General features: G+C 40.0%; 1 protein-coding gene across 10 annotated transcripts in view; it reads right to left on the reverse strand.

Annotated features, from left to right (window-relative positions):
* The window catches only part of POLK (DNA polymerase kappa), a 65,549-nt gene that overhangs the window by 6,563 nt on the left and 34,290 nt on the right, over window positions 1-24,696 (reverse strand). For 9 of the 10 annotated variants that reach the window (XM_043547181.1, XM_037902983.2, XM_037902985.2 and 6 more), the window contains 7 exons: window positions 24,349-24,480; window positions 20,452-20,605; window positions 13,830-14,081; window positions 9,882-10,006; window positions 9,493-9,659; window positions 4,937-4,969; window positions 524-620 (listed from right to left, as the gene is read on the reverse strand). In XM_043547181.1, coding sequence (XP_043403116.1) covers window positions 524-620; window positions 4,937-4,969; window positions 9,493-9,659; window positions 9,882-10,006; window positions 13,830-14,081; window positions 20,452-20,605; window positions 24,349-24,480 — 960 coding nt within the window. The remainder of the gene's footprint in view (window positions 1-523; window positions 621-4,936; window positions 4,970-9,492; window positions 9,660-9,881; window positions 10,007-13,829; window positions 14,082-20,451; window positions 20,606-24,348; window positions 24,481-24,696) is intronic. The other variant, XM_043547183.1, reaches the window with a different exon arrangement.

A 24,696-nucleotide genomic window follows, 5' to 3' on the forward strand; every position in this document is an offset into this window, starting at 1 on the left:
TCTTTGAATGCTACTCTTTGCTTTACCAGTAAAGATCCCTGTTGAATAATATGAAGTGTTCCTCCCAGAAAATAAGTAAAAATTCAGTGTATACAGTATATTGTGCTCAATAAAGAATCTGTATATTTACTAATGATAAGACAAGGAGGAATACATCCTTTCAATGCTTTACAATTTACATGCTTGGCCACAGTAAGGCTCCAGGCAATCCATTTTTTTATGCAGCTCTACTACTCCTTCTGTTAATTAACATAGCTTTCAGAACAACATGTACAATATGCTAAATAACTTGGTGAATTGGTTTCACTTCTTAAAGGATGTCACAAGATAGCCCCCTGAAGCTAAATGCAATTTTGGTCTAAATTATTCTAATCGTCAATGAACAAAATAACAGAATCCCTTGAAGCCAGAAGGTAGGGCATGATAATGCAGAAAGCATTACTGCTAACGGAGGGCACTGCGGACCTGGGACCTGATAGTGCAAAGATTTTTTTTTTAAATAAGAAAAGAATGATTTAAATACCTTAAGTCCTTCTTTCTGCAGATCCTGAGCGAGATCTCTGCAAAGTTCTTGACACAAGCGGTACTGCTCTTCTACTGTGTTAATTTCACTGAATGTCCTAAATGAACACAAAGATTAGTCATTTTTTCCCAAACATGCATTTTGAAATGATGCATCCTTAAGATTTAAAATTTTTCATGAACAGTTTAACAAGAAAGTTTTGTGGGTTTGAGGGCTTTTTTTTTTTTAAAGTCAGGATGTATATTTATATTAAACAGAAACATATATGTACATTCAACAACTGCACAAAATTGGTTTGCAAATCCCACCAAACAAAGAAATGGGGTGTTGTAGTCACACTTCTCATGCAGTGTTTGAAAAGACATGAGATTTAGGTTGATAAATGCTTAAATATATACAAGACAGAATGCTAATACCAACTGAATTCATGGAGCCAGCCAAAACATTTGTATATAAGCTTCTCCGCATAGTGTTGTGTAACACTGGAAGGAAGAGAGGATTAGGAAATTAATCCAAGAGCCAAGTATCAAATGTAAAGACTGTAACACGGGTGCTAAGAAACAGATGTTATGGTAATTATGTCTAGTACCAGAGAAGGAAAAACTAGCTTTCTGCCAAAAATTTAATTAATTCTGTCTTTGCTATACCTTTCCAGGGAAAGGGAAACCTTACCTTTTCAAGTGTGTATCTGGGCTCTCAGTGATAATGTGAAAGGAAGGCTGGTCTCGTGATTATAGAGGGAATTGGTAGTGACACTCATGGTTGTCTAACGCTTTCAATTGTAAAAGATTCTTTCCGTTGAGAAGCTCTTACACCTCCATTTTTTGCAATAGGCTTTTGCTATTTGGCAGTGAGAAAGTCCTTGTGCTAGAAATGTGTCTTTTTCTTGTCCAATTTGTGTTCATGTTTGGCTGATATATAAATTGTTAAAATTGCCATTTCCCTGTTGTAACTTACGTTCCTCAAAAAATGATGGCATGCTGCCAAAATAATAACTGAACATGAACATTCTAAAGTTGGGCCTACAATGCTGCTAAAGCAGCAGCACCACACTCTGCACTGGGAACATCAAGTTGCTGCTAGAGCTGTTGAAGTGTGAGCGGGATGGGCAGGGAGAATGCTAGGCCCTGCCCTGCTCTCTTCCCTAACCCAATCAAGCACATGCTCCCAGTAGCTCATCCCTCCCCCAACTGGGAGCACCAGGGAGCAGGAGCTAAACTCCTATCTCTCAGAGAGAAAGAGCGGGCCATGTGAGTTGAACTACCTTGCCTATCCCACTCTGCCCCAGAGAGCACATGGCCACATTAGCCCATTTCTCACTCTTTCCACACAGAAAGGAGTCCCCCTACACCTCCTGAGTATGGGCCAGGCTCTCCACAACTACGCAGATGTAGGGTGACCAGATGTCCCGTTTTTATAGGGACAGTCCTGTTTTTTGGGACTTTTTCTTATATAGGCACCTATTACCCCCCACACCCTGTCCCGTTTTTTCACAGTTGCTATCTGGTCACCCTATTCAGATCCAGCATGTGGCTGCCAGTTGCCCATCATCCCTGTGGGATAACCATCTTCTCCTTTTCATAGCTAACATAACCTTATACCTCAAACTCTGTAGAATTTTCAGGATTCAGACATGGCTGCTGATGCATAACAGAGTGTTTGTTACAGTTGTACAAAATAGATTTTGTTGTTTTCCTTTAAAAAAAACAAGGAGGATGCACACAAAAAAACCCCAACCTATGTTTAAAGAACTTTACATTATAAAATTAAGCACATGAGAGTTAGGAAATGCTACATTTACAGTTGCTTGTGCAACCTTAAGCTTTCCACCTGGTTTATATGTATTGTGATACAGTCTTTAATTACATGATCGCAAACTATTTTTTCTGCAGGACCCGCCTCATTCAGTGCACAGGCTGGACGCACAAGGGGTGAAAGGTTTCTAGGACAGGCAAAGGAATTGATGGAGAAAAGCAGACAGGAAATCTTGGTGTGGATAACAGGGGAAGAGGAGAGACTGGAAGAAGGGAAAGATGAGGTCATGTTGGATTTTGTCAGTTTTCTCTTTGAAAAAATCAGTGAGATCCTGAGCAGAAGGTGAACTGGGGGCAGGAAAGGTGTCAAAGGTGGTGAACACATGGCTGAGATTTCAGATATGGGATTATATCAGGGTGGAAAAGTCAAATTGATTTGCTTGGAGACTAGCAAAATTTAAGGAGAAGAGAACAAAAGTCACTGGTCTGGGACTCAGGAGATACCTGGGGAAGCTGCACCATTGACAGTCACGGGTGTTATCTATAACAGCATATCTACACTGGTACACAATACCCTAGTGAAGCCCAGGCCTAAGACACTTTTAAAATTTTTGTCACTATACACAAATACTTTGTGAACTGCTGTTGGAGTTCACCAAGCCTATAGCTTACATCTGGAGAAGTTACATCAGCATCAAGAGAAAAACAAGTTGCTGTTGATAGTATACATTTTATGGGGCAAAAGATAAATATTCTTTTAGCGTATAGTCAGAACAGTTTAGCAGAAAAGTAAATAATTTAGATGCTCCACTGGAGCACAAGACCAATCCATATATATCTGCATATCTATAAATACACAGAGCTGCTTACACTGATGTTTACTTACTTCTTAGGTAATGTCAGAAGCCCCACACTTTCACCCTAGATGATGGCCTAAGAAAAGAAACCTGATGCTTTCTTCTCATTTAAAGCGATCAGGTGGAATGGAGGGTGGAAAACTGGTAGGAGAAAAGTTATGCAGGACCCTGAAGGCAAGGACAGGAAGCTTGACTCTTATGTAGTGAAGTTACTAAACATAAACTTAGCTCTCCTAATACACATAAAATATCAACTAACATTATAGGATTGTACTGTCTGATGTCTTAGCCACTAGCAGTTAGTCTATACCCTACAGGTATAGGTATTGCTAGGTGAGGTCTTGGTATAAGTTAAGTAATAAGTAATAAACCTACAAGGCCTAATAGCTGAGCTAAACAAGACATAAGGTCCAAAAGCCTGAGCATAAACAGCTAACCAGGAGTAACCCTAGCTGGGGAGGCATAGCTCAGTGGTTTGAGCATTGGCCTGCTTAACCCAGGGTTGTGAGTTCAATCCTTGAGGGGGCCATTTAGGGATCTAGAGCAAAAAATTGGGGACTGGTCCTGCTTTGCGCAGGGGGTTGGACTTGATGACCTCCTGAGGTCCCTTCCAACCCTGATACTCTATGAACATAGAGGCTTCCTTTAATAAGAAGTATTTTATTTCTTTCCCCAGATGTATAATTAATGAATTATAACAAATGGAAATAATATCTCTAAAAACTAGAGAGACAAGGTGGGTGAGGTAATGTCTTTTATTAGACCAAATGCTGTTGATGAAAGAGACAAACTTTCGACCTTACACTGACCTCGAGCGGGGAGGGACAGCTCAGTGGTTTGAGCATTGGCCTGCTAAACCCAGGGTTATGAGTTCAATCCTTGAGGGCGCCATTTAGGGATCTGGGGCAAAAATTGGGGACTGGTCCTGCTTTGAGCAGGGGGTTAGACTAGATGACCTCCTGAGGTCCCTTCCAACTCTGATATTCTATGATCATAAGATATCACAAGAAAGAATGCTGTAATGACTGAACTGCTGACAGGTAACCACAAGATGCTAGTTTATACCAGCTTGGGATATTTTAAATTAGGAACATCAGCATATGTCTGACCACAGGACTGCCATGGTAACTAACTGACATATATGCTAATAAGCTTGAGGTAAACAGACTAGTAACATATGGAAGAACGGCACCCCCCAACATTAGTAGGGTGAGGAAATACAAATAAGAAAAAGGAGAGAAATCCCTACTGAATATGCATTAGGCATAGTGGAGTCAGTGTAACACATTATAAAATTGTATCTCAGTCGGTGTGCCTTGGGAGATGTAACTTTTGGGAGATGCCAGGATGATGACTACTGGTAATGATGGTGACCAGTGAGAATGACAACTACCATTTTGGGTCCTTTTTGTCCTTTAGTGGTTGCTCAGACGCACATTGTGTATTATCTTTATCTACCTTGCTGGGTTGGAGTGTTTGTGACTTTACTAATTGTATTAATAAAACTATTTCAAATTCAAAAAGCTTTTCCTAAGTGTGCGTGTTGCAACTGTGCACACTGGGGTTTTCAGCTGAACAGTAATTCTAATGCTACTGGGCCTGATCTTGGGACAAGAATCTACCAAGCCTCAGAATGTTAATGGGGAATTAGTAAGTAATTGATATAAATAATACACAATCAGTAGATCAGGCAACAAGTCAAATAAATGTGATGACTCAACTACATTATTTTACATTGATTAGTTTTAGTTAAGTAGTGATTAATGTCATCGTTTTTTAGATACTAACATTACCATACATACCGTTCAGTGCTCATACTTTTTCTTTCTCCATACCTTTAAAAAAGAAAAAAATGTTTTTATGAACTTCAGTCATTTTCACAGAGAATTTTTAATTTTTGTAATAACCCCTTAGAATCGTAGACTTTAAGGTCAGAAGGGACCATTATGATCATCTAGTCTGACCTCCTGTACAACGCAGGCCACGGAATCTCACCCACCAACTCCTGTAACAAACCCTTAACTTATGTCTGAGCTATTGAAGTCCTCAAATCATGGTTTAAAGACTTCAAGGTGCAGAGAATCCTCCATCAAGTGACCCGTGCTCCACGCTGCAGAGGAAGGTGAAAAACCCCCAGGGCCTCTTCCAATCTGCCCTGGAGGAAAATTCCTTCCCGACCCCAAATATGGTGATCAGCTAAACCCTGAACATGTGGGCAAGACTCACCAACCAGACACCCAGGAAAGAATTCTCTGTAGTAACTCAGATCCCACCCCATCTAACATCCCATCACAGGCCATTGGGCATATCTTCCGCTACTAGTCGAAGATCAATTAATTGCCAAAATTAGGCTATCCCATCATATCATCTCCTCCATAAACTTATCAAGCTTTGTCTTGAAGTCAGATATGTCTTTTGCCCCCACTGCTTCATAGTTAACCAAGAAGATTTCAGTGTATAATTGTAATCTTTTCTATGGGATTTGAATGTTAACGTTTCTGAGAACTTTGCATAAATCAGCATTGCAAGGAAATGGAAAACTGGGAATTTTTCTTCCTCTTAAAATTGTGTATATTACAGATGAAGAAAGAAACTGTAGATCAGTAATGGCTGTTAATACAGTTAACCATTTGCACTATGAGTCAGCCATACCCATTAGTGACCAGAAGGGCTTTGGGGCTTTAAAAACAAATTAATAGATTACATACAATTCTTCCACTTTCTTGACTCACTATCTCTCGCAAAGTGCTTCTACTAAAATCATGAATATACCAGTCTTATTTTTTTTTTAAAAAAAAGAGGAAAATCCTCTTTCCAGTTGAATCAGACTTTCATCCTTTAAAAAAGTGACTTGTAAAGGATTTCTTTTAAGTGGGGCTTGTGTGCCTTTTGTCACTTTTTGTGAGATATAGTATAAACCAATGTGTCTTCAGGCTTTTTTTTTTAAAATTAATTTTGGCTTATTTTTGCCTGGATCAGGAATATCAAGTTTGTTCTCCAAAAAAATTAAGTACGATCATCTGAGAGCTCTCTGGGATATTTACCGTATACTCAAACATCTTTGGAAGGAGCAAGGATTGAAACTTTAACAAAGGCTTGCTTTCTCCAAAATGTTCATCACTGAAGTTAAAATATGTATTAACAAGACCAAAGAAAAAACAAAGCTTTAAAACAGTTTGACAAAAAACTCTTGCCTTTCTGATGACTTAATGTTTTTGTTCTTCGTTCTTATAAATGTCCCTATTGCTTTAACTTTTCACAGTCATTATGAAGTCCTCAAGACCAGACAGGACTTTGATTTCTAATGTTAATAAAACCAAGCAGATTATTTTTGTAATTAAAAACAAAAACTTTCAGGCTTTCTTTATCCATCATAAAGAAAAACTGGACAAGCTATGTTATCCTTCACAAGTCACCTTTAAATATATAAATTTACTATGTACTTTGGAAAAAGTACAAAGATTTGTGGTGGTTTTTATTGATCTAAGCTTTTGTGGTGTGAAGACTTTTTTATTTTTATTTTTTTAAATAAATGATAGCTTACATTTATACTGTGCTTTTCAAACCTAAAAAGAGTCCCCAAACTGTTTTTCAAAATGTGTGCTGTTAAACAGCTGTATTTCTTTTGACTACTTATGAGATTATTTTTCAGTCTTAAAGGAAGGATTTCTCATTCTGTTAATACCAGAGGAGCAATGGTAAGAACAAGAGGTAATATTTTCAAAAGTGCTTAAGAGCCTTTGGAGCCTAAGTCCCAGTGACTTTCAGTGAGATTTAGCCTAAGTGCCAAAGCACTTTTGAAAATGGTTTTAGGCTCCAATTCTCTTAGGGTACATCTACATTGCTTGGTTTTATTTACATTAGAAATTAAAACAAAAAAACCACGGCAAGGAGTTTCAGAGCCCAGGTCAACTGACTCAGGCTCTTGGGGCTTGTACTACAAGCCAAAAATAGCAATGCAGATGTTCCTGCTTGGTCTGGAGCCTGGACTTTGAAACGCTGCGAGAGAGGACGGTCTCAGAGTCTGGGCTCCAGCCCAAGAGGGAATGTCTACACTGCTATTTTTAGCTTTGTAGCATGAGCCCCATAAGCCTGAGTCAGTTGACTCAGGGTTTAAGACACGCTGTCACAGGCTTACCCCCTCTCCCTCACCCCACACACACACTTTCAGTGCAGACATACCCAAAAGCAACAGCATGGCAGGATTAAAAAGAAAGGGTTTCAGAATCTTTAACTAGGGCTCTTGGTTACTAAACATGAGCAGAATGGCAAAATGTTCAGTGGTTTTAGAGTGATGGGAGGATGTGTATTTGCATTCAAGGCAGGCGTGTGGGAGGGTGATAGTTTTTGAGCAGATATTGGATCCTCTTTTTTCTCCATTAGGAGCCTATAAGGGCAGCATTTAGATACTATGATGATAGGAGCTTCAGAAATACCATGGATTAGATTAGATATGAAGAAAGACAGACAAACGTTGGGTTCTACCCCAACAAATTCAGAGTCGATCATACTATCAATTTTAAAAAATTATATTTAAACACGGTAGGAGACATAGAAACTAGGGACAGATCCTCAACTGATGTAGTCAATTGAAGTCAATGGAGCTGTGACAATTTACACCAGCTGAAGATCTGACACTATGTGTTTGTTTTAAGATCATATAGGAATAATTATGAATAGCGAAGGTTTATTAACTACATGGAAGAAATACTTGTGCACTTCTATGATGAAGCTAAATAACTATAATAAAATAAACCCTGTTTAGGTTAGTTATATGTATGACATATCTTGTAATCTATTTTAGTATTGATAAGGTTGTAGTAAGAGAAGGCCCTGAAACATAAACTCTTGTATCAGAGGCCCAGTATGAGGCCTGAAGCCTGAACCAAAATACTTCCAGGCAGTGTTAAGCAAAGCTGGGCTGTGAGCCAGAGGCAGGTCCCACTCACAGAAGTTGGCAAGAAAAGGTTGTTAGAAGCACATGCACACACACATAAGTGCTAGTGACAGGAACGTGTGCCAAGACAGAATCAGAACACTCCACAGACATAACCAGGAACAGGCAGGTGCATCTCAAAGATAGGGTCAAAAGGACAACATGATGGATAGATTCATTTGAACTATGATGAGTAATCTGTCTTGCAACTGTATAAAAGTAGGTCCGGGAGCGCACATCTTTGTCCAGCCTAGGGAGCAGTGGAGTGTATAAAAGTAGGTCCGGGAGCGCACATCTTTGTCCAGCCTAGGGGGCAGTGGAGTGTCCCGCCACTGACTGAGCTGTGTCCACTGCCAAGGAGCACAAATTCGTAGTATGCCCTGTAGAGTCTATAGGGAACTATTACCATGCTTTGTTTGACAATAAACCTGGCTTGGGTTCCTTTGTGCCTTATTAGAGTCTGTGGTTTTTGGGGGTTCTCTCGAGGTCTGCTGTGTTAGCTATCTGCGCAGAGCTGGGGCAGCACACGGAGGGAACATGCATGCAGCTGACTGTTATCATCATCGAACAAGAGCAGGCACCACACCGGTAGCTACCGACAACAAAGGTTATTCTAAAACAGTGGTGCTAAAGCAGGGGTCTGGGGCCCCCTGTGGGGCTGTGAGCAGGTTTGAGGGGGTCCACCAAGCAGGGCCAGCATTAGACTTGCTGGGGCCCAGGTCAGAAAGCTGAAGCCCCACTGCATAGGGCTGAAGCCTGAGGCCTTGAGCCCCACCACCGGGGGATGAAGCTAAAGCCTGAGCAGCTTAGCTTCACAGGGACTCCTGTGGCGTAAGGCCCCAGGCAATTGCCCTGCTTGCAACCCCCTAATGCCGACCCTGGCTTTCATATGCAGAAACTCAGTTCTTGTGCCACAGGTGGGCCGTGGAATTTTTATAGCATGTTGTGGGGGGCCTCAGAAAGAAAAAGGTTGAGAACCCTGTTCTCAACAACATGTGCTCACCGTACAGCTGTCTCAAACTAGGCGCTATTCATTTTCTTGGTGTGCATGCATGGCCAGAGCTTTGTTTGGCAGACCATTTAGATTTCATAAACCAGACAGGGATTTTGGTTTCTATAAGCTCTCTACCTATTCTGTGTACTCCAAAGAGCCATACATTAACAAATCCTACACTTTTTAAAAAGTGGTTGCTTTGTAAGTTAACATTTGTACAGCAATAAAGCAGGTGTTATGTGTAAGATATTACTAACAGTCACAATTTTTATATACGATACTATCCAAACTTACCTGACAGATATTTTTAATGTCAACCCCAGCAAATCTATCTTATAACACTCACAATGTGTAACATGTGTAACACACTTGGGGAAATATTTAACAAAACGTGAAGTACACGCAGCAAAGCATATACCAAGACATACTTTTCCAAATCCATTGAACCCAAACCAAGTGAGACATCCAAGAAATTATGCCAAGATGTTTCTGAAAAAAGGAGAGAAAGCAGTGTCCTCTGCTGGTAAAGTTCATTGCAAGTCAGAATTCCAAGAGCTTTTAGCATTTTTTCTGTTACTTTTCCTATACCAGGCACCTGAAGAACAAGAATTAATGTGTCTCAATGAAATTGGAATTTTTGAAATCTTTGGATAAATGCTTAATGTTTAACATTCAGTATAATTCAACTCAAACACATTTTTAGAACTAGGCTGGCACTGAAGAAATGAAATTATCTTTAAGTAAATGATCTGTTTTAGAACACTAGCATTCATGTAAGGAGGACATCAGTGTATAGTAAATTTGATAATATTCTCACCTTTCTAATGGGTAAATCTTTGATGAAGTCCATTACAGATTGCCTATCAGGGGAGATTCTGTACTGTCCATTAGGTTTATTCTGATCACTGCACATTTTTGCCAAAGTCATATTTGGAGCAATTCCTTAAAAACAAACGAACAAAACAAAACAAAAGAAAGAAACACTACAGACATTTTAACCACAAGTCTCAATCTTCCATTTCAATGTTCCTAGATTTAAAGGTGTAAAATTAGTCATTCTATGCGTGGCAAAGACCAAACAAGAACAGAAAGGAGAAGACTGATGTAAAACAAATATTCTCACCCATTCTGTAAAAGCGGCAGAGTCCTGTGGCACCTTATAGACTAAAAGCTTATGCTCCAATACGTCTGTTAGTCTATAAGGTGCCACAGGACTCTTTGCTACTTTTACAGGTCCAGACTAACACGGCTACCCCTCTGATACTTCACCCATTTTGGTTATTACAGTTCTTTGGCACTTTTTGAAAGAATAGGCACATGAGAACTGCTATGTTTCATTTTAGCTATGAAATAGTGGCTAAAGCACTCATTGTATATAGTTTGTACATCAGGTTAGGTGTATAAAATACTTTGAGATATGCAGGATGAAAGGGACTATATATAAATGCAATATATATAATTAAGTGATGAGGGGTTACGTTTCTTTAAACGCAAAGTTTTCTGCAACTTGGTACATGATTTCACATTAGTATGACAGTAATTTACAGTAAAAGAGAAAGCTTGGTGTGGAAGAGAAGTTATGTTTGGTCTAAATATGAATGAGGTATCTCAATCAGTTACAGTTCAGAGATCTGGCAAATAGTTATGACACATTTAACAACCTAAACATTTTAGTAGAGCTTCACCAAGGATGAGGAAAGATAGTCTAGTGGTTATGGCACTAGCTTAGAACTTAGGAGACCTGAGCTCAGGTCCCTGATCCACCACCAACCTTCTGTGGTACTCTGGGCAAGTCATTTAGCTTCTCAGTGCCTCAGTTCTCCCATCTGTAAAAAAGGGATAATAATGCTCCCCTACCTCACAGGGATGTTGTGAAAATAATTACACTAAAAACTGTGAGGTGTTCAAGTACTATGGTAATGGGTATCATGTAAGTATCTAGGATAGATGGAATATCTATCTGTCCTTGAGAATTAAGGGTGATTTATCCTTTTTATTGATTTGTGTGTGTATTTTTGCTCTTTTTAGTAAATAAAGTGCCATAGATCCAGCTGGGCACTCCCTTCCAGCCATCCACTGGACTGCTGTGAGGGGAACCCAAACCTCTGGCTCCCTCAATGTTTTAAGCTTCCAGAGTCTCAGCAGGCTGCAGCCCTCTTTCCTCCCTTGGTCCCTCTAGCACATTGCCTGGGCACTGAATCTCAGGCAGAACTCCTCAGCCCACTTGCACCTTATATCCCAGGGCCAGCACTGATCCCCAAGGTACCCCAGTTATTTAACCATACTCACCCCCAAAACTACACCCCAAAGGTGTGAAGCTTCTGGTTACAGTTTAGAGCTCTCCAGAGCTCACAGTAGTTGTAAAGCATATGACATATGCTCTCACACTCTGCATAGAGTCCATTATCTTAATGCTCTTTTACTTAGTCATGTAAAGCACAGAAGAGCACAGATCCTACAGAACAACTAACATTTAACCACAATGCCACTTCCCAGCTCACAATTCCCTTGTGAGCCCTTAGGGACCATCTGTGTCCAGAAAAACAGGCAGGCGGGCCAGGCCTCATGCAAGCTGTTACATGCTGGGTGATTTCTTTCTGTCATAGAGTCCCTTCCCCAGCTTGTGTGATCTTACTTTCACCTGCCCCACACTTCCTTTTCCTGTCTCGTTCTTCCTCTGTTCCTTGTGTGGCTTGCTATTTAACTCCCCCTATCTCCAACTTCCTTTGTTCTGTCTTTTGAGTAACTTTCCATTGCTCCTACCTCCCCCGCCCACTGTCCAGTGAAATAAGATAACACTGGTTTTCTAAGGATGCAGCTGCTTTTTAGCATAACTTTGGAGTGGTTAAAGTACTGTTGTTAAACTTTAGTACTCCCTATTGTCCCTGCTACAGGATCTATCAGTAATGGTGGATCCACATACACAAAGGCACTCATGATACAGCAGTTCTTCATAATACAACTTCATAGTATCAACCAGAAATCATAAACTATACTGACAGATTTCCCAATCATCACACAAAATAACTGGGTTTTTACAGCTGAACCCTGTTGGTACTAAGAGGTGAATAGCAGGTGACTAATAGATTGATTCTTCTCTATAGCCTCGATGATTTAAAGACTGACTGCTGTTTACAGTGATTATAATGTATTCCTGGTGATGCTAGGAACCATTCTGTATATCACTGCTTACTAATATTGTCCAATTGGCTTTCTAGATTGTCAGATTATTAAACAGTAATCACTTTTCATTTTCGTTCATCAAATCCCTGGCATCCTTAAGAGGTCCACCCCCCTTTTCTAAACAGTGACTCATCAAGAGAAGGATGAAATTTTAGAGAAATGAAACTAAAAATTTTTTGCCAGTCAAGCAGTATTGCTCCTGAGTTTTGCGGGCCCTATCTGAAATAACATGTTGGGTTTCATCCAGCTTTGTCTCATCCTATTACTCTCTCCTCTACCCGTGTTTTCACATGACATTTCCCCTGCCTACTTCCTGCCTGCCTCTCCCCTGTGCTCCAAGCTCCGCAGGCTCTGATAACTCCTTTACACAAATCAGCTAGTCATTGAGGGTTTGTCTACACTGGCAATTTACAGCGCTGCAACTTTCTCGCTCAGGGGTGTGAAAAAACACCCCCCCGAGCGCAGCAAGTTTCAGCGCTGTAAAGTGCCAGTGTAGACAGTGCACCACTGCTGTGAGCCGCGCTCCCAGAGCTGGTAACTATTCCCTTCGTGGAGGTAGTTTTTTTAGAGCGCTGGGAGAGTTCTCTCCCAGTGCTCTGCCGCGACCACAGAAGCCATGTTAAAGCGCTGCCGTGGCAGTGTAGACTAGCCCTAAGAGTCCTGAAGAGCAACTATCTGAACTAATGGACTGAATGCACTTTGGGGATTTAATCTCTGACACAACCTAATAGGGGCAATTCAGACAGAATATTGTTGGGTATTGGTCCTGCTTTGAGCAGGGGGTTGGACTAGATGACCTCCTGAGGTCCCTTCCAACCCTGATATTCTATGATATCATAGATCGAGTTCCAGTTGGAAGATCAGTTGGGCAAGTACGAGCTGCACAGATCTAAAACTGCCACTGCCTTGGAAAGTAAATATTAATCTGTCTAGTAAACAGTCTATTTTATTTTTAATATGTCAGTGTATTTCGTGCTCAAGAAAGTGATTAAAAACTAGCTCGAGCAAGGCACAGGATGGGCAAGCGTTGAACATGTTTCTTTCTCCACACAGCTTTGCTAATGTGCCTTTATCCTAACTAGTAGCAACTATAGCATTCCAATGATAAATCTATCTTTGATCAAAACCTTACAAAATCAGCAGTGCAAGTTAAGATTTAAATGCAGCTGTCCAGAGATGTAAGACTACTGCCTGAGCCAACTGGGTCACTTTTCCACATTAGCGGAGGAGATATGATTGAAAAGGAAACCAGGAAGAAAAAGGATGATGTGACTGCTATCATTAACCAAAAGTATACAGTGCCAGCAATAGCAACTAATTAAAGAAGAAAGATTTCTTCTGGTTAAATAAAGCACAATACTGGGTTCTATTCTTGACTCTGAAAGAGATTTCTTGTGTGATGTGGCCTTGAGCAAGTCACAATCTTGGTGCTTCAGTTTACACACCTGTAAATGGTGTATACTTCCTTACACCAAAGAGATGGTGCAGGGCTAATTTTTTAATGCTTGTAATGCACTTTGAGATCACTGGGTGGAAGGCACTACAAACATGCAATTAGTATTATTTATATACATGTGTGTACCTGCACTGGCAGTCAATCCAGTTTTTTGCTCAATCCGAAAGCGAATTTCCTTCACAACTTCTTCAGCTGAAGTTCCAAAGACCACTGAATTTAGCAACAGTTCTTGATCTCTCCGTTCTTCAGTGTACAGGTGGGAAGTAGCAACTGGCTGTTCCTCTGTTATAAAAGTATTATCTTCAAACAATATTGGTGAGGATGAGTGTGCATCTTCATTCAACTTTAGTTCACTGGGTGCAGTTACATCTTGTTTACCTACATTATGAAAGGGTATATAGATGTGTAACTCATCCTTCTTAATAAGCAACGTATATTCTGTGAATTGATTCCCCTGCACAGCTCCTGAAAAAAGCTGATTTAGCTATTTCACTTTTTTCTGTTTGCAAAGTTCAAGTAATTATGTAGCTGAAATAATTTCAATTACTGGTCCATTTTTTTTAAAAGAAAGGTCATAACCATCTCATTGTATATGCAATTTGAGCTTGGCCCAGGATTAGATTTGGCCAGGAAACTGAATTTCACTTTGGTGGGGAAAAAAATTGAAATTTTGGAAATGTTTTTGTCCCAAATTGAGATAAAAAGTTAAAACGTTACAATTTTTTTGTGGAAGTGAAATTCTGCAACATTTTGTTTCAGAAACACTAAAACATTCTCTCTGAGGGAATATTCTGGCGTTTCTGAAACAAGGGTGCCTAAAAGCTTTGGCTCTGCTGCAGCCTGCCATGTGGCCCCCCCAAGCAGGATACTGAGGATCCCAAGTTCCCTGGTTCCTCTGCAGCTCACCTGGCAGGCTGCAGCAGAATTCAGGCTCCCAGCAGCCAGAGCTTCCCAGCCTCATGGGAAGCTCACCTGGTGAGCTACCGGGGAGCCCACATTCCTAGTGCCAGGCAGGCTGCAGGAGAGCCAGGGAGATTATGACCCCAGGTTCCCAAACTCCTTGCCATATGGGCTGTGAGGAGCTTGAGTCTGGAATCCTTGGTAACCTGGACTGCTGAGGGGTTGCCACTGAAAGATTTGTGAAAAGACACACATTCATGCAGAACATGTAGCTTTTGATGAATCTGCATTTTCTAATGGAAAAACAGTCCATTGAAAATTTCTGACCAGCTCTATCCAATATCTTCTAGGTGTATCCAACCAGGTAATGTCCAGTGAGGGGCTCTGCAGTGCAGCTTGCAAAAGTACCAAAGCAGGGAAGGTAACAAACTGAAAAAAGATTATAGTACTTAGATAATATGGAAAATATTACCAAGGTCTGCACATATTTACAACAGCTAAGAGATCTGTTGAAAAGAAAACTGTAATGAGAAAAAAAATGGAAAGAAGAAGTGGGAGTAGATGTGTTTGTGAGATCATGTGTAAATTACACAACATCTTGGGGAATATTCAGGCCCACTGTGTCCTCAAGGGAGAGAGAGAAAAATACTTTTTATGCTGATTATGGCCCATGGCAGGAGTGAAATGGGAATTCCAGATGCACCTGGCCCCCGAGGTTTGGCGAACAGAATGTATGTGTGGGGAGAGCAGGGGAGGAGAGGGTAAATAATCATATGTCCTCCCCTCCCCACAATTAAAACACTTATTTCATTAAGGAAAAGGATTGCACTGTCAAAGTTCTAAAGGTTTATTTTAATGTTATAAAAATATACCTTGAAAGTGCCTTTTTTAATATCAGATTTTTTTCAAAAATAGTTGGAAGGAATTTTTGCATTAAAAACCAGATTTTAAAAAAAACAAATATATGTTACTAATGCAGCATATTAAAACTGATTTTTAAATCTCTGATTATTAAAAATCCAATAAAAAAAACAATTTAAAAAATGACTTAAAAATGCTGATTATTTACTTTTTTGGACTTCACTTGACTCGGAAATTAAAATAGATTAGTCAGGATCAGTTTCAGTTTTTCATGCAGTAGCAAAACGTTGCCATATCTAGGTTGCACACACTGAAAGGGAATATTTATATCCAAAACCAAAAATTGTTCACTGAAGTGTATAAAGTTCCTACAATATTTCTATTAATATAGCTTTAGATTTTGTAAATTATTTTCTTTTAAATACACAAAGTCTACCACAAATTTAGGGTCAAAACTACTTTAAGGTATCCATTAAAAGCATAACTTCAGTGTTAAAAAAAAAAGGAAAGCTTTGCTTACAATCTTATTTTGAAATATCTAAACCATTTGCTCTAAGTTCTTCTCTGAATGAAAACCCTTTAACCAGACTTCTCTGCCAACCTCAACAAGAGGCTTGCCATGTAAATTTTGTCAGTCACTGAAAATTAGTAAATAAGATAAGATCCCATGGGACGCAAGCAAAAGAGAAAAAGAGTTCAGGAGAGTTGGCAGTTTTTAAAAAAGAGACATTATTAAGGCAAAAGAGATGCACAGGAAAGACAGGAAGTGAGGACACCCTGGCTTTCCCAGGAGATCTTCAATGACCTAAAACTTAAAAAAGAGTCATACAAGAAGTGGAAACTAGGTCACATTATACAGGATGAATATAAAAAAACAAACACAAGCATGTAGGGACAAAATTAGAAAGGCCAAGGCACAAAACAAGATTAAACTAGCTAGAGATATAAAGGATAACAAGAAGCATTTTACAAATACATTAGAAGCAAGAGGAAGACCAGGGACAGCGTAGGCCCATTACTGAATGAGGAGGGAAAACAACAACAGAAAATGCAGCAATGGCTGAACTGTTAAATGCCTTTTCAGTTTTCACCAAAAAAATTAGCAGTGATTGGATGACTACCACAGTGAACATCAGTGTAAATGGGGTAGGATCTGAGGCTAAAATCGACAAAGAACAAATTAAGAATTACTTAGATAAGTTCAATATCTTCAAGTTGGCAGAGCCTGGTGAAATACACAGTAGATTATTTAAGAAACTGTCTGAAGAGATCTCTGAGACATAAGCGATTATCTTTGAAAACTCATGGAGGACGGGAGAGATAACAGAGGACTGGAAAATGGCAAATATAGTATGTATCTATAAAAAAGAGGAATAAAAACAACCCAGGGAATTATACATCAGTCAGCTTAACTTTGGTACCTGGAAAGATAATGGAGCAAATAATCAATCAATTCGTAAGCATCCGGAAGAAAATAAGGTAATAAATTACAGTCTACATGGATTTGTCAAAAACAAATCTTGTCAAACCAACCTAATAGCCTTCTTTGACAAGGTAACAAGCCTTGTGCATAGGGGTGGAGCAGTAAAAGTCATATATATTGACCCTATTAAGGCTTCTGATACCATCTCACATGATCTTCTCATAAAGAAATTAAAGAAATATAGCCTAGACAAACCTATTACAAGTTCATCTTATACTGTCTGGAAAACCGTACTCAGAGAGTAGTTATTAATGGTTCAGAATCAAGCTGGAAGGGCATAGAGTGGGCTCCTGCACTGGGTCCACCCTCCACAGCCCCTCCACGGGGGGTGCATGTGGGGCCCCAGGCCTCTGCGGGGCGGGGGGGAGGGGAGCTGGGCCAGAGGCCTCAGGGAGGGGAGGGGGCCTGGCTTGGTGGGCATGGGGAACCACCTCCCAGCTCTCACTGGCAGTGCGGCTGGGGCCGGGTTGCTGCACTCCCCCTGCTGGAGAGTGCAGGCCCGGCCCTGCTGCACTCCTCAGGGGAGTGGGGGTGCAGCTGGGGCAGGGGGCCTGGAGAAGAGGTGGAGCAGGGACGGGAGCAGCACGCAGCTGCACACGGCACCAGGAAATAAATTTCTTGGTGCCCTACACAGCTGCGTGCTTTGCATATGGGTAAGAACGGCCCTGATGACTGAGGTCAATAAAATCATGACTGATGTGGAGAAAGTAAATAAGGAAGTGTTATTTACTCCTTCTCATAACACAAGAACTCGGGGTCACCAAATTAAATTAATAGGCAGCAGGTTTAAAACAGACAAAAGGAAGTATTTTTTTCACACAATGCACAGTCTATGGAACTTTTTGCCAGAGGATGTTGTGAAGGCCAAGACTATAACAGGGTTCAAAAAGGAACTAGATAAGTTCATGGAGGATAGGTCCATCAATGGCTATTAGCCAGGATGGGCAGGGATGGTGTCCCTAGCTTCTGTTCGCCAGAAGCTGGGAATGGGCGACGGGGGATGGATCACTTGAGATTGCCTGTTCTAGTCATTCCCTCTGGGGCACCTGGCATTGGCCACTGTCGGAAGATAGGTTTCAGAATAGCAGCCGTGTTAGTCTGTATCTGCAAAAAGAAAAGGAGGACTTGTGGCACCTTAGAAACTAACAAATTTATTTGAGCATAAGCTTTTGTGAGCTACAGCTCACTTTTTACAGCTGTAGCTCACAAAAGCTTATGCTCAAATAAATTTGTTAGTCTCTAAGGTGCCATAAGTCCTCCTTTTCTTTTTGTCGGAAGACAGGATACTGGGCTAGATGGACCTTTGGTCTGACCCATTGTGGCCTCTCTTACATTCTTATTGAATATCTTCATAAATGATTTGGATAATGGCATAGAGAGTACACTTATAAAGTTTGCAGATGATACCAAGCTGCGAGGGGTTGCAAACATGTGTGCCAGGTTTGTATAATTTTTGGTGGTGTCCAGAATGGGTCCAAGCAGAGCCGTCCAGTCCATAGGACAGACTGGGGCAACCATTATGGGGGGCCCCTGGCAGCAGCAAGTGACCTGGCCCAAGCCTGCCCCTGCTCCGCCCTCTCCCCACCCGCATTCCACCCCTTCCCCCAAGTCCCCACCCCACCTCTTTCCAGCTTCCACCCCCTCCACCGAGCGACGCCGGGAGCCAGCGGGGTGGAGTGGGGCAGGCCAGGGCTGGGTCGCTTGCTGCTGCCCGTGCCAGGCCCCCCTGCTAGCTCCCCAAGCCACCCTGGACCCCGCGTCCCTCTGAAGCAAGGGGCCCCCAAAGCATGGTAAGCCCAAACATTGATGGAGCTGGGCACAGGTTCCTAAATATTGGTGGAGCGCGGGCACCAGAGGCCCATATAACTCGCTGCCTATAGTTGCAAACACTTTGGAGGACAGGATTAAAATTCAAAATGATCTTGACAAACTGGAGAAATGGTCTGAAATAAATAAGATGAAATTCAATAAGGACAAATGCAAAGTACTACACTCAGGAAGGATTAATCAATTGCACAAACACAAACTGGGAAATGACTGCCTAAGAAGGAGTACTGTAGAAAAGGATCTGAGGGTAGTAGTGGGTCACAAACTAAATATGAGACAAAAATATAATACTATTGCAAAAAAAGCAAACATCATTCTGGGATGTATTAGCAGGAGTGTTGTAAGCAAGACACAAGAAGTAATTCTTCCACTCTACTCAGCACTGATAAGGCCTCAGCTGGACTACTGTGTCTAGTTCTGGGCACCACGCTTCAGGAAAGATGTGGACAAATTGGAGAAAATCCAGAGGAGAGAAACAAAAATGATTAACGGTCTAGAAAACATGACCCACGAGGAAAGACTGAAAAAATTAGGTTTGTTTAGTCTGGAGAAAAGAAGACTGAGGGGGGACATGGTAACAGTCTTCAAATATGTAAAAGGTGGTCATAAAGAAGAGGTGATAATCTGTTCTTATCCACTGAGGACAGGACAAGAAGTAATGGGGTTAAATTGCAGCAATGCTGATTTAGGTTAGACATAGAAAAACTAAAATGTAAGGGTAGTAAAGCACTGGAACAAATTACCTACGAAGGTTGTGAAGTCTCTGTCATTGGAGGTTTTTAAGAACAGGTTAGACAAATACCTTGTCACAGATGGTTTAGATAATACTTAGTCCTGCCTCACTGCAGGGGACTGGACTAAATGACCTATTGGGGTCCCTTCCAGTCCTACATTTTTATGATTCTCAGGGTCTGACTCTACAAGCCTTCAACATTCAGAGCCACCATTGACTTCAATGAGAATTCCATGTCCCGAGGATTTGCAAGTGGTATTAAAAAAAAAAGAAGTGGGTTCATTTAAGCATAAACTGTGTTATTTTGAAGTTAGACATGCCTAAGTGCATACTTGCCAATATGCGACATATTTATAATGCCCATTTTGTTACATCTCTGTACTGATAGAAGATGGGCCAGTGTTTTTCAGTAGAATTGAAAGGTGTCTTCTTGTTTAGCTCCTCAGTGGCCTTCTTGATAGTTTTGAAATGTGAGAGATTAAAATTATGCAGTTTGTCTGTGCATAAAGTCAATAACTGGCATAAGCCTTTGCCTACAAAACTTTTTAATATCCCCAGTGGTGGATCCCGCTGTGGGAATTTCTGCCTTTCCACATTCCAATAGCAAGAACTGATGTAATCATGTTTTAATCATTCTTTATTTTTGAAGAGTTCATTTCTTATGTATTTTTACTCTTGTAATGCACTTTAATGGAGCTCAGGTGCACTGCCTTTTTAACATGATTTCTGATACTTCTAAAGAGAAGTTAGGGCTTATATACCATGGTGCTGATTGCAGTATGCTATGAAATACCTATTCAGAGAGTCAAGATCCTCTATAATAGGGAAGAGATTTGTTTACATTTCAGAACTGACTACTCTACGGAGCTATACATCATAATTTTCATATATAATAATTTCCATTTTACTATGCTAATATCTATAAGCTTTAGTAATTTGGTTACCATTTTTTGCAGTGTTTTCTCTTTTGATGAAGTAACTTCTTTTATCTTCAGGCCAGTTCTGTCTTTCCTCTAAGTACTCCGTTATGTTCAAGTAGGCTTCATCTAGGCCAATGGGCATAAAACTAGGATCATATTCAACCAGTATTTCTCTAACCTTGATAAACACACAAAGAAAGTTTAAAGTTGTGCTGCAATAGGAAAACATGTTGGTGTGTATTAAAATGCAGTTGATACTTTTGCAATAACATGCATACCTTGCACATCCATTATGATCAGACAATCAGTACCATTACTGTAAGTATTTATGAGACAAATAATGTATTGATATGGAAAATTTATAAAACTTCTGTTTCTCATTTAAAAGCAGCAATAAGTCAGTATTACACACCAAAACAAAGAACAGGCTCTTTGAGCAATGCGCATTTTACTGAAGAGGTAGCTGTGATATATATGTTTAAGTGGCTATATACTCTCACATCATTAGGTTCCCATGACACTGTGGTAACCATGTGAAAAAAAGTTCAAGAGGCTTGTAAGTTTATCAGAAACTTGGGATGCGTTTGTGGTCTAATTCAGTTTTTCATGCTGTGCTGTGATTTGCATTGATATCTGAAGGATATAATACATTTAATTTAACATATGGAAAACTGATTGCCCAAGAGAAGAAAGCTTTAACCATAGGAAAAATAAATTGATGTAGCTGACAGCTTGAGGATATTTTAGTGTAGTTGTTGAGGACAATAGGCAATGCTTAGTGCTAGTTATATTCCTACCAATAATCACACAGCTCATTTTAGTTAATTTACACACTGCAATTCTTTTGATAAAATACAGAGAAGTTTTGTGGTTTCTTACACCTAAGAAGTTATAATTCATTGCTCTGACCACACTAACACTAACACCACTCTTACATAAGTGATGTGTAAAAGTACTACTTTTTCAATCTGATAGTGACATTTCTTTGTATTAAAGAAATTTACTGTTTATTTAATGGATATGACCTTAAAACCCATTTATGTCTATCAGATCTTCATCTCCCCAAACCACTCACAGTGGTCATCTCTTGTTTAAATATTCTTTTGAAGGTCTTATGAAATGCAAATCTTAGAATAAATCCTCAAAATAAAATTCTGACACCTATTTCTGTAGTTTTAAATGCTTCATTTTCACTATAAAATACTTGACAATTCTTAGTAAAATTTTGTGATTTAAATCTTCAAGGACAGTCGTGGGTTCTTCCTCTTCTTGAAAGTGACTAAAACATAGCCTTCCCAATGAGTTTTGATTGCTAATGTGAAATCAGTTTGCTATTTTCAATCCAGGTCTGAGTAAAAATGGTATAAATATAATAAAAACAACCACAACAAATGAGAGGAAATGGAAATTTTCAAGAAGGGGCCAAGGCCTAAGGGCCTAATCCTGCACCACTGAAGTCAATGGAAGATTTACCATTGACTTCAGTGGATATAACATCAGGCCCTAAATGGGTCTGTACACTGACCCATACTATTACCACTAGAGTGATCCCTACACATCAGATTTCAGGCTCTGGACTGCCACTCAGGAGATCCAGATTAAGTTTCTGGCTCTGCCACTGAGACCATGGGCAAGCAATTAATCTTGCTGAGCCTCAGTTCTTCATCTGTAAAATGGGAACAACGCTGCCTCCTTCCTCCTAATCTTTGGAATCAATGGAAGGTGCAACAATTTGTATATGGGGAAGTCTGGCCTCATTATATCAAATGCTCCCTTAATGGAATGTGACAGGATCGGGCCAGATGGCTACAGGAGAGTGATAGAAGGCAGATATATTAGCCCCAGGTTAAATAGGTCCCTTTTCCCTGGGCAAGGTAACAGGGAAGGTTCCAGAACAATAAGGAACTTTCTAGAAACAATTAAGGCAGACAGGCTGATTAGAATACCTGCAGCCAATCAAGAACCTGCTAGAATCAATTAAGGCAGGCTAATCAGGGAACCTGGGTTTAAAAAGGAGCTCACTTCAGTTCGTGGTGTGCGTGTGAGGAGCTGGGAGCAAGAGGCACCAGGAGCTGAGAGTGAGAAGGCATACTACTGGAAGACTGAGAAGTACAAGCATTATCAGACATCTGGACGAAGGTCCTGTGGTGAGAATAAAGAAGGTGTTGGGCGGAGGTCATGGGGAAGTAGCCCAGGGAGTTGTAGCTGTCACACAGCTGTTACAGGAGCCACTGTAGACAGCTGCAATCCACAGGGCTGGAACCCGGAGTAGAGGGTGGGCCCGGGTTCCCCCCATCCCTCTATCCCCCCAACTCCCTACTTGATACCGGAGAAGTTGAACTGGACTGTGGGTTCCACCAGAGGGGAAGGTCTCTGGCCTGTTCCCTGATCCACTAGGTGGATCAGCAGAGACTGCGGGGATTGTTCTTTTTCCTTTCCCCATGCTGCCAGTGATGAGGCTAACTGCGTGAATGGCAGATTGTAGTCATGAAAGTGGCCAATCTGAGGGCTGCCGTGAACCTCTGAGGTGAGAAAATCCGCCAGTAAGCACAGGACCCACCAAGGCAGAGGAGGAACTTTGTCATAGGAAATAATATCTGAAGTGCCAATAATAAAAGGAACATAAAAATATATACAAATCTTCAACTATTTTACCCTTATCCACAAGTCAAACTGTAATACAAGACTACATCCATATCCTGAGGTCCTGATTACACCATAAACAAGTCCGATTCGTTCTCAAAACCACATATTTATATAATATACATTATATTCATAAAATGGAACTGAAGAACCTCAAATATAATTAACATCAGTGTTTAGTTTACCAGTAATCTTGTAAAGTGAAAAAAACACACTATTTTTTGTAGATCTTGGGTCAAATTCATCCCTGCTGTAACTCATCTGAAATTAATGGATTTACACCAACAATTAATTTGCCTCAACATCTACAGAATATATTTCATCTTTCTTCATACAAGGTTATATGTATTCTAAATATTTTTGCGGATGTTAATTCAAACTGAGCTTTTGCAACTCTCTCATATGAATCTTTAAGATTATAATCTAAACCAATTTATTTAACTCTTAAAAGAACACAAAGTATCTAAACATATACAGGTTTCAGAGTAGCAGCCGTGTTAGTCTGTATTCGCAAAAAGAAAAGGAGGACTTGTGGCACCTTAGAGACTAACAAATTTATCTGAGCATAAGCTTTCGTGATCCGATGAAGTGAGCTGTAGCTCACGAAAGCTTATGCTCAAATAAATTTGTTAGTCTCTAAGGTGCCACAAGTACTCCTTTTCTTTAAACATATACAGTTATTCATCATAATATATTAATTACATGCATAGGGGTTTTTTTTTTCCCTTAATGGAAAGGAATGTACCATACTTTTCTAGGGACAAGAAACAGTAATCACCTTTCCTTCCTTCTTAATTGTTTCCACTTTACTCCTCAGTCCATTCATTCTCTGGAAACAAATGTAGATGTCTTTTGAGCTCATTAATGCTCTTTGATTCAAGAGTTCTCCCAGGTAATTAGTATTCCATATGGTTATTATGGTATGAAGTAATTCTCTTTGCTCTCCCTATTTACTCCTAGTTTCCTAATTATTAGATTATGTGCTATGGTTTTGAATTTACCAATATAATAACATCATTTGTTCATTACATAATTTTGAAAACCTCTATTATCTTATTTCTCTATGGAACCAGATTAGGCATGAATTTGTCCCTGTTGCCACAGAATGTTAATTTAAATGCTGTATTTAATTTACATTCAAAGCCATGTCTTGAAAATTTAACCTTTAAATTAGCTTTTTTGAATCTTATGTACAAGTTTTGATTTACTGTTGTCTTAAAATCTAAAACAAAGTATGTACAGCTATTGGTTTGAGAGATGTTCTGGTTGAGTACTTACCTCTTTACTCACTTCTTTATACTTTTTGAAGTTTAATGGCACTATAGTAAGATGTGGGCATAGTTTCTTAGCAATAAATCCAGGCATGGCTGCACGTACCCCAAATCTCCGAGCATGGTAATTTGAAGTGGACTTAGCAAGGAAAAAATAGATGTAGCGTTAAATAATCATATCCTACAGTATACTTGTGAGTTTTAATACATGCAGCAATTTTAAAGATTGAAGTAAAAAGATATAGAGACAATGCTCTCGTCACAGAACATCTATCAACCTGCAGTAACCAGTTCCATTATAGATTCAGTATGTTATGTTTCATTGTAATTTATTTGCATTATGAGAACTACATGA

Source organism: Chelonia mydas, chromosome 5 (assembly GCF_015237465.2).
Source record: "Chelonia mydas isolate rCheMyd1 chromosome 5, rCheMyd1.pri.v2, whole genome shotgun sequence".
Classification (NCBI taxonomy): domain Eukaryota; kingdom Metazoa; phylum Chordata; order Testudines; family Cheloniidae; genus Chelonia; species Chelonia mydas.